Genomic DNA, 18,627 nt, shown 5'->3' on the forward strand with positions numbered 1-18,627 from the left:
TCCTCAACAACTTTTAAATATAATCTAATACAAGCCTGTCATTTAGGGGCTGGGAGGGAGGGAGCAAAGCTATGAAAAAGCAACGTTTTATTTTCTTATATTTTGTCATGGTTTTGCTGTATTTTTACACATGAATCGAGTATGTACCATATTTTCAGGAATAAGTGCCGCACTCGGTGTAAGCGCCGCATCATAATATATTCTCAAAGAAAATTTTTTTTAAATGTATGTGCTGCACCCGGTGTAAACACGCACCCAACATTAAACAACTTAAAAGCACAATCAGTAGTAAAGAAAGCTGGATTAAATGCAATTTTGTTTCTCCTTATTATTTTTAATTAACAATAATGAAATATTTTTAAAAATCCCCATTTTGCACTTTTTGCCTTCGGCATCCCTCGATTGGCCATCACTTTCGATGGTTAACTTATCTGATTTCCAACGGCAAATGCATCTCTCATCAAAGTCCAAACCCTCTGGCAGCAAGACGATTTCCAATTGCTTCTGCCTTTATTACCTTAAACTTAAAGGCTGCAGTATAACTTTTCAATTGTTTAGGAGCCATTTCAAAAGCAACTTTGAAAAAATTCCGCAAAAAAAAAGATAAGCCAAGAACACACGAACGACAGCAAAAGATCAACGCGACAATGTGAGTAAAGAAAAAAATTAGAGCTAGGAGACAAGTTTTGAATTAGGTTGCTTGACTGACCAACCCACTTTTGTGCGAGCGGTTGTAAATTTCCTTTACAAAACTGTACATCCATTCCTCTCCCTTACTAGTACTTTTGCGCCTCCTCTCCCTGACCCCTTCGCTCCAACTCGATAAGACTCCCCATGTGGATCAGTGTTTCTCTCTTCAGTGAAACATGTGCAATCGCTGACTCACCTTCGCACCCCCCCCCCCCTTTTGCTTTATCCGTTGCCCAAGGACTAAGGAATTCACAAAATGAAAGGAAACAATATGGTGCCATCTATTAGCAGCATTTAAACGTTTTTTTTAAACTTAAAAATAAAAAAAAGACACTGTATCCGCCGGACCCGTTATATGTGTTGCATCGGAAATTTTTGTACTTTCTTTTCTTCTATGCGCCGCGGCGCTTATTCCCGAAAATACGGTACCCTTTGGCTATACCCATGTAGCTTCAAGTGTAAATTTCTATTTATTTGAAAATCTCTAGAATTTCATGTTTCATCAGTTTGAAAACCCTACAGTTGAGAGAAAGATCACATCATACATAAGCAGGCAGGTTAGATCTGTCCCAACCATAGAATTTCATTGTAGCCTCGGTTTTTCACTCCAGTGTATATGCATTAACACCAATATTTTTCTTTTTAATGCAAAACCTTTTTAATAAGATTCTATAAGAAACTTACCTGATGCCAACCAACTCCATTTGCTCAGGCAGAATTCCACATCCATTGTCAACAACTTGGATTTTGAAAAATGGCAAGTTTAAACGAACAGCTATACACGTAGCTCCAGCATCAATACTGTTCCATACTAATTCTTCAACGCATTGAGATACCGAAGTAATAGCAACTCCAGATCTGAGTCGTTTCACTACATCAGGCGCTAACTGTTTAATTTTCATTACCTTGACCTGAAAGATAATTTCTATTATCGAGTGAGCCCATCATAAAGAAGTTAGCTTAATGCACAGTGCAACTGGATTTCTACACAAATACAAACATGAGCAAAAATTTGAAAATTCGGATAAATACAAGTGGCTGAAAAGATTTAAAAAAATGTTAAGCACCACTTATGATTGGCTCTTAAATTTAAAATTTATAGCAACCACTCGTTAAAGGAAACTTAATTTCTTGATTATGTATTTTTTTATCATTGAAAAGATTACTATTTTTTGCTACTTTACTATTTAACTTAATTAATCAGAGAGTAATTTTAATATTACCAATGGGGATTTTATGGCAATGTGGAACATTTGACATGTTTTCAAAAGTTTTCAATTATTTAATCAATCACTTATCCATTGAACAAACTTTGCCAAAAATGAGGTTGCTTAAATTTAGAAATAAATGTTTAATTTTTTAACACAACGAAACTTTAAACAATAAGCTGAAAGTTCCAATAAAATGAAAAATAATCCACCAGATAACTGAATGAAGCTTTTAACCCTTCAAGCGGCCGTGACGTAAAATTCCTTCACCCAGCGATGTATTGAAGAGCGGCCGTGTCGAAAAATTTCGCCATGAATATTCTTCCATAGAATTGTACGCCGCAGCCGATCTCGAAGCAGAATATTCAAGGCCAAATTTTTCGACACGGCCGCTTTTCAATACATTGCACGGTGAAGGAATTTTACGTCACGGCCGCTTGAAGGGTTAAATAGTAAAATAATCTGAATCCGTTAAATAAATATATCAAGTTGTTATTAAACAATAAAACTTCTACAAAAGGTCAAATTAAGGCAAAAGGAACAAAAATGATAACAGCAATTTTAGCAGAAATTTTTTTGCCAATTTGGATATTCCACATGATAATTTCTATGAAATTACTGTTGAGACACAAGCCATCATATGTACATATGAGGCAGGTTTTTTTGCCTTTATGAATGTCATAGTACTTTTACTTTTTTTTATTTCCAGAAATAAAAAGATATAATAGCTTTTCTAAAAGTTAACTCATTTCGGAGTTCTCAACTAAATAAAATTGATAGTAATTGGCGAATTACAGTAACCATCCCTTATACCGATCACAGGTTAACTTTTAGGGCAATTCCATGATGAGGTCAACCAGATGATCAAATTTTCAAAATTAAAATTTCTAAACAAATGAGGCGTCATTTTAAAGGTAAAGAGTTGTATATTTTGAAATGCCTGTCTAAAATTTGATCACTTCAGTTATAAATAAGTTACAGAAGGTTAAACTAGGGTCAACATCTTGAGTATTTTCAAACTATATTTGATAACTCTCGAAGAAATTGTTTTTTCTAAAAATTACATACTAATATCATGAATTGAGATGAATAACTATTTAAAGATACAATGTGTTGCTGGTGGTGTTGCAAAAATGTGTAAAAATATAATTTATTTTGATTTGTAAAAGAATTCGTCTGGGGTACATTAAGTGTTTTACGTCCGACACCAAAATGTACAGTTAATTATGCTGAGCCAATAATTTTAAAGCTACATACATGTATTTTTGGGTACAAAGCAAGATTTTCGATCTCATTGATGTAACCTATTTTCATTTTGTAACAAGTGAATATTTTTTACTAAAATTTAGGAGTCGGACGTAAAAAAAATTTTACGTCCGACACTGTTACATTCCTTTAAACAACATATGTTTTCAACTGTGTTCCTCCTTTTTTGCTTTCAATTTCAAAGTTAAAGTGAAACATGCATAAAAAAGAACTTAGTGAATTTACTGTATATACATTTAGGGTTGATAGAGGTAAGTAGGACACCTTTTGAGAAAAGGTGTGTTGAATGAACGTAATACAGTTGATTAAGATCAATTTTGGCAAATTTGCCAAAACTATAAGTGGAAAAAGAAATTGGAAACACTAAATGACTGTGTCTATGTAATGTTGGCTAAAAAAGAACCATTATCAACATTCAACCCATATAAATCTTGATGGTTTTCTTTCAGGTAAGTTTCACAAATAACTAATCATCAGCTTTTGTAGCTGAACTATCAATTCCTACTAAGTCATCATAGTTGTCTTGTATTTCACTAATAATACAAATATTTTATCAGAGTTGCTTTTGATTTTCAAATCCTCACTGTTATGGGGGGAACCACTTACCCCATAGTTGGGGATATCTTATAGCGAAAAGTTACGGGATAAGTGCAGGGCTCCCAACACATTTTAGCCATAGAAAAGGGTAAAAGAGGACCACTTTGAATCAAAAAGGGGACCAAAGAGGAACAGTTAGGATTAAAAAGAGGACCTTGGGAGGACCATTCATAGTTAAACCCAGGGAAGCAACAAAAGGTAAATTAACTGCCTGGCACTAAATATGTGAAGATAATTCGTTAATTAACCATAATAATGAATTTTAATGTTAAATTCTTATCACCTTCTGCACAACTGAATTTTTTATCCATTGAATTATATTATTTACACAAACATTTGGATGGGGGGGGGGGGCGGGTGACAAGCAAGCATGTAACTAAACATCTTACAGAGTAACTTTAATTATAAAATAAATTTTCTATTAATTAACAGGTAAAAACTGTCTAATTAAAAATAATCACCTAAGTGACCGATGAATAAGTGCATACCTAATCAAGACTTTTTAGATACAGTTATTACAGTAAACACCTTAGCACATAGTAGTTTACAAAATTTTTCACATAACCAGTTTAAAGAGAATTCATTTTGATATAAGGTACCTTAAGACAAGAAGATATAGTTTAGAGGCCAGGAGGTCCCCTCCCCTTCCACAGCCCTTGGTTTTTACACATATTTCCAGTCTAATATGGTAAGTTTAGATACACATGAGAGTTTATGACCAAACACCAAAGCAGGAGGTAATTTCTGGCTACGCTACTGACGGACTAAGTTCAAAAATATTAGAGGATTGCCAAATCATTCATTAGTATGCTAAGTATCCAAATCATTTCTTCATATGTATGCATTAGTTGTTCGGGCACCAAAAAATATTGTAACTGTCTTCATGTATATATAAAAATTAGTGAGAAAGAAAATTTTTTATTAAAGTCACCACACCCAAAAATATACAAATGCTGCTCAAGCGATAAATACACTGAATGTAAATTTGAGCCTGCTTTTACTGGATAACTTAATGTAATACATAAATGTGTAATTTCAGATTCATAGAGCTATATTTTCAAAATGAAAATACTCATTATGAGTATTTTAAAAAAAATAAGGATACAACGTTTCAGTTTTTAAAAATAAAATTAAATAATATAATTTGAGGTAGCACATGTCAAAACAGCTTCCAATTTTCAAAAATATTAAAATAATTGCAAGATACAAAAGGATTGAAATATTGAACACGAGAATCAAATTTTCGCGAAGTATGTTCACTGTTGGCATAATTTCCAAAAAAAAGTATTCTCTAAAACTAAACATGACTAAAATTGAACATAAAATATGCTAGTCTAGGATAGCATATGTGAAAATAACATTTGATTGCGCAAAATATCAAAATATGTACAAGATGCAAAAAGATTGAAATCTCAAATACAAGAAGCAATTCTTCGCCAAGTTCGAGTATAAGTCCAATGCTGCTATGGTTCCAAAAATAAGAAAGTTTACTGTCTATTAAAATTAAACAAAAAATAAGCTAATCTATGGTGGAGTGTGTCAAAATAACTTCCGATTGCCAAAAATATCAAAATATGTTCAAGATGCAAAAAGATTGAAATCTCATACACAAGAAGCAATTCTTTGTGAAGTTCGAGTTCGTACAATGCTGCTATGGTTCCAAAAATAAGAAAGTTTATTATCTATTAAAATTAAACAAAAAATAAGCTAATCTATGGTGGTGTATGCCAAAATAACTTCTGACTCCCAAAAATATAAAAATAACATCGGACTGCCAAAAATATCAAAATATTAACAAGATGCAAAAAGATTGAAATCTCAAACACGAAAAGCAATTTTCCGCGAAGTGCTAGTAAGTTCAATGTTGCCATGGTTTCGAAAAAAAAAGTAGAGTATTATCTATTAAAATTAAACAAAAAATAAGCTAATCTATTATGGAGTGTGTCAAAATAACTTCTGATTGACAAAAATATCAAATTATTTACAAGATACAAAAAGATTGAAACCTCACACACAACAAGCACTTTCCGCGAAGTGCAAGAAAGTTCAATGTTACTATGGTTTCAAAAATAAAAAAGTTAATTGTCTATTAAAATTAACCAAAAAATAAGATAATCTAAGGAGGTGTTATGTCAAAATAACTTCCGATTGCGAAAAATATCAAAACATTTACAAGATGCAAAGAGATTGAAATCTCAAAACCCAGCAAGCAATTTTCAACGAAGTCCAAGAAAGTTTAATGTTACCATGGTTCCGAAAAAAAAAGGAGTTTATTATCTATCGGAATTAAACATAAAATAAGCTAATCTAAGTTAATGAATGTTAAAATAACTTCTGGTTGTCAAAAACATCAAGATATTAACAAGATGCAAAAAGATTGAACTCCCAAACGCAGGAAGTAATTTTTCGCGATGCTACATATCGAACACAAGTTCAGAAAATTGCACTGATGAAACATTCTTGATTTTTTTCAAGGTTTCTCAAGGGCGTACGAACTTGTGAGGAATTTCGGTTGTAAAATGCTTTAATTTGACGTCATAACTCCTTCCCCAAACCTCTCCATTTGCTAGATTTCCATGTTACAGCGGTTGAAGGAGGAGTAATGACGTTAATCTGAAGCGAAAAAGAAGTTCAATAGAAAAACGGCGCTGCGGCCGCGTGTTTGGGCGTAACAAATGTCAGCACACAGTATCTTGTAATGTGATGAAAATTTTTAAAATCTGATTTTTGAGTAAAAACAATACAAAAGCGGACTAAACGGACCAAAATGTTAAAAAGCGGTCTAAAGCGGACTTTACTCTAAAAAACGGACTTTGGCGGGAAAAGCGGACCATTTGGGAGCCCTGTAAGTGGGACCCCTCCTCTAAAACGGTTTTTAATAATATTTTACTCAAAAATTCTGATTGCAGTAGGCACTAAAAGTTAATCTGTATATGAGTGTTAAAGGATCACAAAAAAATAAATGCTAACCGGGAAACACTTCTTTGAAAAATGCTGCTTAAACTCGCCAAAAAACACTTTTCAGATTATTATTTTTTGACTAAGTTCTCTGACCTAGAACAAAAAATGCCACGTAACCCTAATATATGCAAAACTAATCACTGTGATGAAACATGACATTATCAATGTAAAAAAGGGTGAAAACCAGGGTTGTCAAGGTTTTGGACACTACGGTAAAAACCCTGGTTTTTACCGTCCTGTCCAAAACCCTTATGTCCAAAAGTGTCCAAAACTATATTTTTAGAAAAATTGTATTCTGTTAGAAAACATCAAAAACAGAATAAAATGTATCAAAGTAATGTTTTAGATAGAATATTTATTCAATGAGAACATTAAACTTATTTATGCAGCTGATTTAAAACTAGTTATATAGAAGTTGAATTCTTGATTAAAATTTCAATTTGTATGCATGATTTTATTTAGCTTTTTTATATTAGTAACCAAATTTCCCTATGTTTATGCAGGTGGGCAAATAAAAGCAGGGTTTTTATCATCCTGTTCAAAACCATTGTGTCCAAAACTACTTTTTGAGATTTTGTGAGAAAATATCAAAAACAGAACATATATATATATATATATATATATATATATATATATATATATATATATATATATATATATATATAATAACAGTGAAAAATATTGAAAAGACCACACCAAGAGCCCATAGAGCCCGTGGAAGGCTAATTATCGGAACTTGTTTTCCTAATTAGTCGAGGCGAAACCCCCTGCTTTTAGTTTTAGGTTTGAGCTATAGTTTATTGTTTTTAGCTTAGCAAGTGGTACGTTTGCCCATTGTTACTCTATATTACATGTACTGGAGCTTAAACATTCTCTTCTAGTTTATAGTTAAAATTTTGGTCTTTTGACCATAATTAATGAATCCCCCACAGCTGATGAGCTCTGGATTCACTCTTTTTCTATTCCTACTTAATAGCTGTTTGCATTTTCCTTTTTATCATCATTTGTTATTTATAATTTGTTTAATATTTGTAATTCTGTTAGCTTAATTATATATATATATATATATATATATATATATATATATATATATATAGGATTTAAAAATTGTGATAACTTGTAGGTATGCAAACGACAAATGAACAGCATTATTAAAAATGAACAAAAACAAGAACAACAATATAAGCAATTGATCTGCTTCTTCGTCAGTGGGTGGGAGCAGCATACCCTAACGGAGCCTCACAGGTACGATACGTATATTATATGGTTTATTTGCTGACTCGCGATGCGTTCCGAAACCTGTGAGGCTCCGTTAGGGTATGCTGCTCCCACCCACTGACGAAGAAGCAGATCAATTGCTTATATTGTTGTTCTTGTTTTTGTTCATTTTTAATAATGTTGTTCATTTGTCATTTGCATACCTACAAGTTATCACAATTTTTAAATCCTAAATATTTGATATAGTTCTAAGTGCTGCAGTTTTGCGCCTCGTCTATATTAATTTTTTGTTTGTTTAAAATCTCTCTCTCTCTCTCTATATATATATATATATATATATATATATATATATATTACTTATTTATGTAGCTGATTTTAATCTAGTTACATAGAAATTAAATTCTACAATAAAAGTTTCAATTTGCATGCAGGAGTTTTTTTTTCCACAAACCAAATTTTTCAACATTTATGCATGTATGCAAAAGAAAGTGTTCAAAATGTGGTGCTATAACTGACTAAAATGCAATAAATTACAATTTTTTTTTATAGTTACAGAATGTATTATATTAAAAATATGAACAAAAAAAGAATAGCACTAGTTTTATAACATAAGTGTTTCATCATCAATTTCTTGTTTTTTCATCTATGATTTAAAAAATAATTTTCGTTAAACCATCATGTAAAACTTATTTGAAAAACCATTTAAATTTTTTTTTCTTTGGCTCCTAAATATTGCACATTTTGTAATATTCCTTTGAGTTATAAATGGAACTAAAATTAGTTGTCTTGGTTGTGTTGTGAATTTCCTTTCATAACTCTACCAACTGTTACATAAGAAAGTTTTTATGTAGTAGTTATTGGCAATTTTTTTAAGTAAAATATTTTTAATTAACATTTTGGAGAAAAATATTACCAAATATTCATTAATTAAACCTCATTATTATCTATAATTATGCATTACAAATATTGCAATAAATACGAATTGATTAGATAACACCTGTAGCATAGTTTTGGACAGTTTAAGACAGTTTCGGATACTTTTGGACAGTTTTAGACAGTTTTGGACGATAAAAACCACCTGTCCTGTCCTAAACCAGTTTTGGACAGTCCAAAACCCAACCCTGGTGAAAACCATATGGATATTTCGGTTTTGGGGGGTGACCCACTTACCTCAGTGTCCCACTTCCCCCAATCAACCCTATTTTTGAATTTACTTGGTAAATTTTGTTTCATTATATGTAACCTACAATTTACATATTTATAACTGTAATCATTGTTATGTATTTACATCTAAGAGCAATAGTTTACGCCCAATATGAACAATTTACACCGACACCGAAAATTCACGTCCAACACCAAGCTAAAAATATTTTTTAAATAATTTTATTCCTTATGATATCATTTGAAAACTGAAATATGCTTCAATCATAAGTATACTTTAGAATTATGCTGTTTTTAAAATTAAAATGTAAGCCAATTCACAAACTTATAGTAATTTTTAAGTGAACCATCAATTTTACTATTTGTGTGTTTACGTCCGACACCAACTCTTTAAATTTTTTTAATTTATACTTTAGGGATCTATTTTTAAAAACTAACATATTTTTTTATTCAGTGGGATGTAGTAAGTATCTTGTAAATACATTTGATTATTTTGGAACAGTTTATACTTAGTAACTATAATTAAAACTGAGTAATTTTTCTTCATTTTTTACGTCCGACACCATGGAATTGCCCTTTAGCATATTATTCCTCAATCATATCTTATGTAAATAATATCTTCCCAACAAAGTTTCCTATTTATCTCCAGTGGTGAGCTTGAATGCCAGGGGTGCCTCCCTCCCCATATATTACAAAGACCCCCATGAGCATGAGAGCCCCTTAAAAAAAAAAAAATAAAATAAAATAAAAAAATAAAATAAATAAAAAATATACCTCAAAACACCCCCCGTAAAAATTTCAATGGCAGTCTGAGTGGGGTGGGGGGATCGCTAGGGGGGACACCTCTGTGAATTTGACAACAGCACTTGTAGTATAGTACAGAACCTTTTGTCCAAGAGCCAAAAAACTGGGAAGCCAGAAAATTGTTCTTGATTCCCTGCCATTTTGAAAAAGTATACAATCTTTGAAATAAAAAAAAATGAACGTTTCTCTTATTAATAATGTGTATCAAGAAATTCATAATAGAGGTAAATCTTGCACACGGGCAGAATTCTCCAAAACATTTTCCAGCACAAAACTCAAAATTTTGTCATTTTTACTTTCTTCTATATCTAATATATAGAAGAAAGTATTGGATTCGTGCAAATTTTCGAATTTCGAATTTTGACGGATTCGAACGTTTTGAGGTGTGCTGAGTTCATTTCGACTATTTTTGGAAAATGTCTGTCTGTCTGTGTGTGTGTGTGTATGTATGTGTGTGTGTGTATGTATGTGTGTGTGTGTATGTATGTGTGTGTGTATGTATGTGTGTGTGTATGTATGTGTGTCACGTCTGTGTGTGACCAGTTTTTTGTGGCCGCTCTACAGCAAAAACTACCGCATGAAATCGAACGAAATTTGGTACACATATGTGCCCGTATGTGAACTTGTGCCCATTGGTTTTTGGCGCGAATTCCTCCAAGGGCGGTGGAGCAATGGGACGTTTTTTGAATTACGCGTGCTTGCTATTCCTCAGGAAGTAACTGGCGGAATCAAACAAAATTTGGTCCATATGTTGCCATTAACAGGAGCAGGTGCTGATTCAATTTTGGTGTCAATAACTCAAAGGGGGGTTGAGCTATAGAACGTTTTTTGTCGTCAATTGTGACTGCTGTATCTCAAGAAATAACGAACGGAATCAAACAAAAATTTTTTGACAAGTAGCCCTTAGTGGGTATAAGAGCTGATTTTATTTTGGTGTCAACAGCTAAAAAGGGGGTAGCGCAATCGCCCGTTCTTTTTTTCCATTGTGAGTGCCCTATCTCAAGAAGTAATTCTACGTTCTGGTTGAAATTTGGAATATATGTGAATCCATATGTAAACAGACTTTGGTTCAATTTTGACGCCAATTGCTCCAAGAGGTGTTGATTTTTTTTTTTGCGAATAAAATTAGCTTTATTAATGCAACAATAAGAAAGATAAATCGTAATAGATTGTCGTCTGCGTATTTCTCGTGATTTTAATTGTATGGAAATGATCGGAAATATTATCTCAATGATTTAAAGTTTTTAACTGTTGCCATCTTATGTTTGTTAACAAATAAAATATTTGTAATTAATTCAAGCAAGGCTTTTAAAATAACTTTCAATTTTCGCTCTTTGTTTTGCTTTTGTAATAATTCAGACATTGGGATGGTCGTCAAGTTTTTGCATGTGTAATTTTGTTTTTGTTGGGAATATTGCTTCCTCGTTAAGCATGAGGAGGGATCAGAATTATAAGAAAGATATAGAAGAAAGTTTCGTGATGGCCACAACATACTAGTTCCTACTGTATTCCAACTGAACACAAAAGAAATAAATACAAATGTATTCTACAGCACTCTTTTATACGGCCAGTACGAGCATAACTGACTATGTGAAAAACTCCAAACTGGAATTGTAAAAAATTTAATAATGCCACAAGAGAAAACATTAAAAGCAAAGTTTTATTGATATTTATTCAAATTGTCCAGTCATATTATACAAAAAAAGGGCTAAAATCGCAAAGCATGATGTAGTTCTGATTTTATAATATGTTGTTTAGGTAAGTTAGTGTAAATCAATGCAGTATATGCTAATAAAAACATTTAATAAGAGAGAAAAGAAATAAAATGCAAGAAGCATATTTATAAGTGAAAATGTGTGTGTGTGTTTTTTTTTTTTTTTTTTTTTTTTGCATGAGAAATGAGTACTTGTGTATGAGAGGGATTTATGCACCTTCAGGGCTCCCAACACATTTTAGCCATAGAAAAGGGTAAAAGAGGACCACTTTGAATCAAAAAGGGGACCAAAGAGGACCAGTTAGGATTAAAAAGAGGACCTTGGGAGGACCATTCATAGTTAAACCCAGGGTAGCACCAAAAGGCAAATTAGCTGCCTGGCAATAAATACGTGAAGATAATTCGTTAATTAACCAAAATAATGATTTTTAATGATAAATCCTTATCACCTTCTGTACATCTGAACTTCTTATCTATTGAATTATATTATTCACACAAACATTTGGATGGGGGGGGGGGGAGTGGCAAGCAAGCATGTGACTGACCATCTTACAGAGTAACTTTAATTGTAAAATAAATTTTCTACTACTTAACAGGTAAAAACTGGCTAGTTAAAAATAATCACCCAAGTGACCGATCAATCAGTACATACCTAATAAAGACCTTTTAGATACAGTTATTACAGTAAACACCTTAGTACATAGTAGTTTACGAAAATTTTCACATAAGCAGTTTAAAGAGAATTCATTTTGATATAAGGTACCGCAAGACAAGAAGATTTAGTTTGGAGGCCAGGAGGTCCCCCCTCCCCCTCCACAGCCCTTGGTTTTTACACATATTTCCAGCCAAAATATGGTAAGTTTATATACATATGAGAGTTTATGACCAAACACCAAAGCAGGAGGTAATTTCTGGCTATGCTACTAACTGACTGAAGTTCAAAAATATTAGAGGTTTGCAAATCATTTATTAGTATGCTAAGTATCCAAATCATTTCTTCATATGTGTGTATTATTTGTTCGGGCACCAAAAAAATATTGTAACTGTCTTCAAGTACATATAAAAATTAGTGAGAAAGAAAACTTTTTTATTAAAGTCACCATACCCAAAAATATACAAATGCTGCTTAAGTGATAAATACACTGAATGTAAATTTGAGCCTGCTTTTACTGGATAACTTAATGTAATAAATAAATGTGTAAGTTTAGATTCATAGAGCTATATTTTCAAATTGAAAATACTCATTATGAGTACTTAAAAAATAAGGATACAAAGTTTTTTTGTTTTTAAAAATAAAATTAAATAAAAAAAAATTGAGGTAGCACATGTCAAAACAGCTTCCAATTTTAAAAAATATTAAAATAATTACAAGATGCAAAAGGATTGAAATCTTGCACAAGGGAATCAAATTTTCGCGAAGTATGTTCACTGTTTGCATAATTTCCAAAAAGAAAAAAAAAATTCTCTAAAACTAAACATGACTAAAATTGAACATAAAAAATGCTAGTCTAGGATTGCATATGTGAAAATAACATTCGATTGCGCAAAATATTAAAATATGTACAAGATGCAAAAAGATTGAAATCTCAAAGACAAGAAGCAATTCCTAGCGAAGTTCGAGTAAGTGCAATGCTGCTATGGTTCCAAAAATAAGAAAGTTTATTATCTTTTAAAATTAAGGAAAAATAAGCTATTCTATGATGGCGTATGTCAAAATAACTTCCGATTGCCAAAAATATCATAACATTAACAAGATGCAAAAAGATCGCGAAGTGCGAGTAAGTTCAATGTTGCCATGGTTTCGAGAAAAAAAAGTAGTTTATTACCTATTAAAATTAAACAAAAAATAAGCTAATCTATGGTGGCGTATGCCAAAATAACTTCCGACTGCCAAAAATATCAAAATATTAACAAGATGCAAAAAGATTGAAATCTCAAACACGACAAGCAATTTTCCGCGAAGTGCGAGTAAGTTCAATGTTGCCATGGTTTTGAAAAAAAAGTAGTCTCTTATCTATTAAAATTAAACAAAAAAATAAGCTAATCTATGGTGGAGTGTGTCAAAATAACTTCTGATTGACAAAAACATCAAATTATTTACAAGATGCAAAAAGATTGGAATTTCAAACAACGACAAGCACTTTCCGCGAAGTGCGAGAAAGTTCAATGTTGCTATGGTACCAAAAATATAAAAATTGTCTACTAAAATTAACCAAAAAATAAGCTAATCTAAGGAGGTGTTATGTCAAGATAACTTCCGATTGCCAAAAATATCATAACATTAACAAGATGCAAAAAGATCGCGAAGTGCGAGTAAGTTCAATGTCGCCATGGTTTCGAAAAAAAAGTAGTCTCTTATATATTAAAATTAAACAAAAAAATTAGCTAATCTATGGTGGATTGTGTCAAAATAACTTCTGATTGCCAAAAATATCAAAATATTTACAAGATGCAAGGAGATTGAAATCTCAAAACCCAGCAAGCAATTTTCGGCGAAGTTCAAGAAAGTTTGATGTTATCATGGTTCCGAAAAAAAGTTTATTATCTACTGTAATTAAACATAAAATAAGCTAATCTAAGTTAATGAATGTTAAAGTAACTTCTGATTGTCAAAAACATCAAAATATTAACAAGATGCAAAAAGATTGAACTCGCAAACACAGGAAGTAATTTTTCGCGATGCTACATATCGAACACAAGTTCAGAAAATTGCACTGATGAAACATTCTTGATTTTTTTCAAGTGCGTACGAACCCGTGAAAAATATCGGTAGCAAAATGCTTTGATTTCACGTCATAACTCTTCCCCCAAACTTCTCCATTTGCTAGATTTCCATGTTACAGCGGTGGGAGGAGGAGTAATGACGTCAATCTGAAGCGAAATAATACCAGAAAGTCAAGTTCAATAGAAAAACGGCGCCGCGGCAGCGTATTCGTGCTTAACATAAGTCAGCACACAGTATCTTTTAATGTAATGAAAATTTTTAAAATCTGATTTTTTTGTAAAAACAATACAAAACGGACTAAACGGACCAAAATGTTAAAAAGCGGTCTAAAGCGGACTTTACCCTGAAAAACGGACTTTGGCGGGAAAAGCGGACCATTTGGGAGCCCTGCACCTTTTGTAAAAGTTTTGTTTTTGCAATTGTGATATTTGTTAACTACTTTAGCTTTTAGTCCAGTCACAGAAAAAAACTATTGAATCAACTGACTTCGTTTTTGGCTTAAATGAAAGCCAATTAAATGTACTATAATAGTATATCCAGTTTTTTTTCAATTAGAATTGGACTTCATGTCCATATTTGATATGGAATGTGATCAAAGCATAAGTTTTTTATTTTTTTGCCAAAAATGGCCAATTTTTGATGTAAGATATCTCCTAAACTATTGGTCACACAGAACGCCTCTTGAGCTTAAATTGCTCAAAATTTAATGTGCTTTAAAACAGGTATTCACATTTAGTATCCAAAGTTGGACAGTTTAGAAGTTATAAAGGAAAAACTAAAAAAAGTTGGTAAATTTTGCAGGTTTTTTAAAGTAAGCAATGAGCACAGGTTTTAGAAAACTGCAAACTTAGGTTTACACAACTCCAACTGACCCAAACAACATATTAAAAAATCAGAACTACATCGCCCTTTGCGATTTTAATGTCTAATATGACTGGACTAAAAGCTAAAGTAGTTAACAAATATCACAATTGCAAAAACGAAACCTTTACAAAAGGTGCATAAATTACAGTAAACCTTCTCATACACATTTCTCATGCAAAAAACAAAAAAAAAAACATACATGTTTCGCTCATAAATATGCTTCTTGCATTTCATTTTCTCTTATTAAACGTTTTTATTAATATATACTGCAGTGAAAACTGTTTTTGAAGTGTCATGTGAATGTTTTGAAAATTTTTGAAATTTAAAGCATCTATTTCCTTCAGATTATAAAATGCATAACTATTTACTATTTTAATTTGGGTCCTATAAATAACCGACAAAGTTTTTTTGCTGATACAGAAAATCCGGAAATTCAGACACCGATGGTCCCAAACATTCCGGATCATTGGTTTCTTACTGCATTATTTTTACAAAAGAGGCGATCCGGGAGAATTATAATTTTTTTGCTCAATTCGGCAGCGTTATATTTTCCCCGAAATAAAAATTCCTTTGAAAATAAAAATTTCGCACATGTGACCAAATACAAAACGAAAATACCCAAAACACGGGGATATTTCGATAATTGGGAATCTGGCGATCTTTCTTCATTGTTGTCAATTTTTGGCTCCAGCGCCTGCGCGTGAGGTATTTTTCTTCGCAAATCTAAACAAAGAGAGCGGAAACATCTATTAACATAGGGTTACTATAAATCAGCAGGGTTACCAAAATTAAGTTATTTCCGCCAAAAATGAGACGACCGCGCAAGATTCCCAATTATCGAAATATCCACCTATTTTCCTTTGCAAATCTAAATAAAGAAACCAGAAACATCTATTGACACAGGATTACCATAATAGGGGACATTTCGATAATTAGGAATCTGGCCATCTTTCTTCATTGGTGTCAATTTTTGGCTCCAGCACCCGCGCGAGAGGTAATTTTCTTTGCCAATCAAAACAAAGAAATCGGAAACATCTATTCACATAGGGTTACTATAAACCAGCAAGGTTACCAAAATAAAATTATTTACGCCAAAAATGAGACAACCGCGCCAGATTCCCAATTACCGAAATATCCCCCCCAAAATAAAATTATTTACGCCAAAGTTAAGACGACCGTGCCAGATTCCCAATTATCGAGATATCCCCCAAAACACTTGACAATAAATGAGACTGGAAGAAAAAAATTTAAAAATCTCTCCTATTCATTATCAATCTCTCCTATACCATACACATGCAAAAAAAGAGAATAAAAACAAATTGTAATCAGCCTACGGAAAATCAAGATTTTCATTTCCTCTTCGAAACAACAAACAATCAATAATCATATCTTGTTTAACGAGAATATTCACAAGAAAACCAAATAACAAACCACATAAAACGATTCGAAAGTCGAAACTTTTAAGTGAAAGTCGAAGTTGAAGTTCTTTTAAGCAGGCTTGTTTTGTTTATAATTTTTATTTTTTTTAATTGAAAATATGAATATTATATGAAACAGATATTTCATCAACACAAGATTTTTTTACACTTAAAACCTATAGTGAGGATATTTTAGAGCATGAAACCTTTTTACAGCAGGATAGTGACCATTTTCTTGCCAAGTTTGAGCTGCTGTGTGCTGCGTGCTGCGTGCTCTCACAACTCTCGGTTGTACTTTACATAATAATGAAAACAAACAAAATGAGCAGAAAAATTATCTATTTTTCCTTAATTTGTCGCTGAAACAGGTTAAAGTATACCGAGAAAGGAGTGTGCCGAACATTTTGTTGAATTTCAGCAATTGCACAGCGTTATTGTTGATTGTAAAACATGAACTTTCTGTGTATAAACCACCAAACTAGTGACCGTATTCGCATAACTAGTCAAATAACCAAAATGTAGTTCTTATTTTTTTTTAATTCTAACTACTAAAGTTATTGGTCTAGTTATTTCATAATATTTTGTATAGCGAAACTGTTTCATTTTTAAATTTTCGTTCATTGAAACTTTTGTGAAATGGCTGCTCCGAAAACTTTTCGATCAGTTTTCACAGAGTTTGAGCGAAGACTTGTGCTAGCATTAGCTAAAAAAAACAAAGACATTATCGAAAAAAAGGAGACCAATAAAGTTTTGAACGCACAAAAATCCTTATGCTGGCTTTCCATTGAAAGAGAATTTAATTCCGTTACCGGTGTACGGAAGCGATCAGCCAAACAATTGAAACAATGTTATGACAACATGAAAAAAAGACTGAAAGCGAAAAATAGCAATGAAACTTTACTCTCTGCTAGAAATGGAAACATAAGGTCTGACCAAACACTTTTTGAGAGTGCCGTTTTAGAATTGGATGTTCTTAACGTGCCTGTGCCGGACAGTGACAACTATGACTCGGAGAGCTGTTTTGTTTTGCCTGATAATAATACATTTGAAAGTAAGTTCGCTTCATTTTGTATACTCATACTTAATCACTATTTTGTGTGTAATAATGAAATATAGATAAAGCAAGTATTTAGCAGTTACAGAATCTAGGCCCCCATGACCCCCGCCGCCCCCCCCCCCCCCACACACAAAGTAATTAATGTATTTATTTCCATGTGTCTGGACGTTGTTTTGTTGTCTGTCGATACAATTTGCATTGAGAAAAGCCCCTTACTGTGGTGAAAATTTATAATGCCAAGTTTTTTAATTACAAATGTTTAAAATGAACATTTGTACATTATATAACTTTATTTCAGGCTGTAATTTTATCGTCAAGTTTTTGGTTGCGAGCACTAGAATACATGATGTGCAGCCGCTTAATATTGGAAACTATACTTTTGAAGGAGTCACCCAGTTTAAATACTTGGGTGCACTTATTACCAGTAAGAATGAGTTTAATGTTGAAATTGGAAATCGAATTTTGATGGCAAATAGATGCTACTTTGGCTTAAAGAGCCAATTAAAATCTAAGCTCCTTTCCATTAATACAAAAATAAACCTATACAAAACCCTCATAAGAAGATTATATTATACGGTAGTGAGACATGGGCAATTAATAAAACAGAGGAAAACAGACTTCTAATTTTTGAAAGAAAGATCCTTCGGGCCCTCCCTTTCTTTTATTGACATGTATCTACATTTCGGAACTACAAAGTGTAAAACGTGCCAAAGAGAGACACACACAAATAAAAAAAAAAAAAATTTAATTTTTACTCATGCAAAACTTACACTTTCAAATTTGCAACTTCAGCATTTACGAGAACTTCGTCCTCCAAAGAAAATTTCTTTAGTATGTAATCACAGGCTGTCACAAAGTACTTCACAGCAGCAACATAAAATAACTTTTGCTCTTCTTGTGATATGTTTGAAATGATATCACAGGTCGACAAAAAAAAACTTTTT

General features: G+C 32.3%; 2 protein-coding genes across 2 annotated transcripts in view; one reads left to right on the plus strand and one right to left on the minus strand.

Annotated features, from left to right (window-relative positions):
• Positions 1–16,658, minus strand: part of LOC129229813 (DNA mismatch repair protein Mlh3-like) — a 51,489-nt gene extending 34,831 nt beyond the window's left edge. Inside the window, exons 1-2 of the mRNA XM_054864188.1 lie at positions 16,543–16,658; positions 1,375–1,601 (exon numbers count right to left, since the gene is read on the minus strand). Coding sequence (XP_054720163.1) covers positions 1,375–1,592 — 218 coding nt within the window. The 5' untranslated portion in view covers positions 1,593–1,601; positions 16,543–16,658. The remainder of the gene's footprint in view (positions 1–1,374; positions 1,602–16,542) is intronic.
• A 693-nt stretch (positions 16,659–17,351) lies between these two features.
• Positions 17,352–18,627, plus strand: part of LOC129229814 (uncharacterized) — a 49,324-nt gene continuing 48,048 nt past the window's right edge. The window contains exon 1 of the mRNA XM_054864189.1: positions 17,352–17,677. Within this exon, the coding sequence (XP_054720164.1) occupies positions 17,485–17,677 (193 nt within the window). The 5' untranslated portion in view covers positions 17,352–17,484. The remainder of the gene's footprint in view (positions 17,678–18,627) is intronic.

Source organism: Uloborus diversus, chromosome 9, assembly GCF_026930045.1.
Source record: "Uloborus diversus isolate 005 chromosome 9, Udiv.v.3.1, whole genome shotgun sequence".
Classification (NCBI taxonomy): domain Eukaryota; kingdom Metazoa; phylum Arthropoda; class Arachnida; order Araneae; family Uloboridae; genus Uloborus; species Uloborus diversus.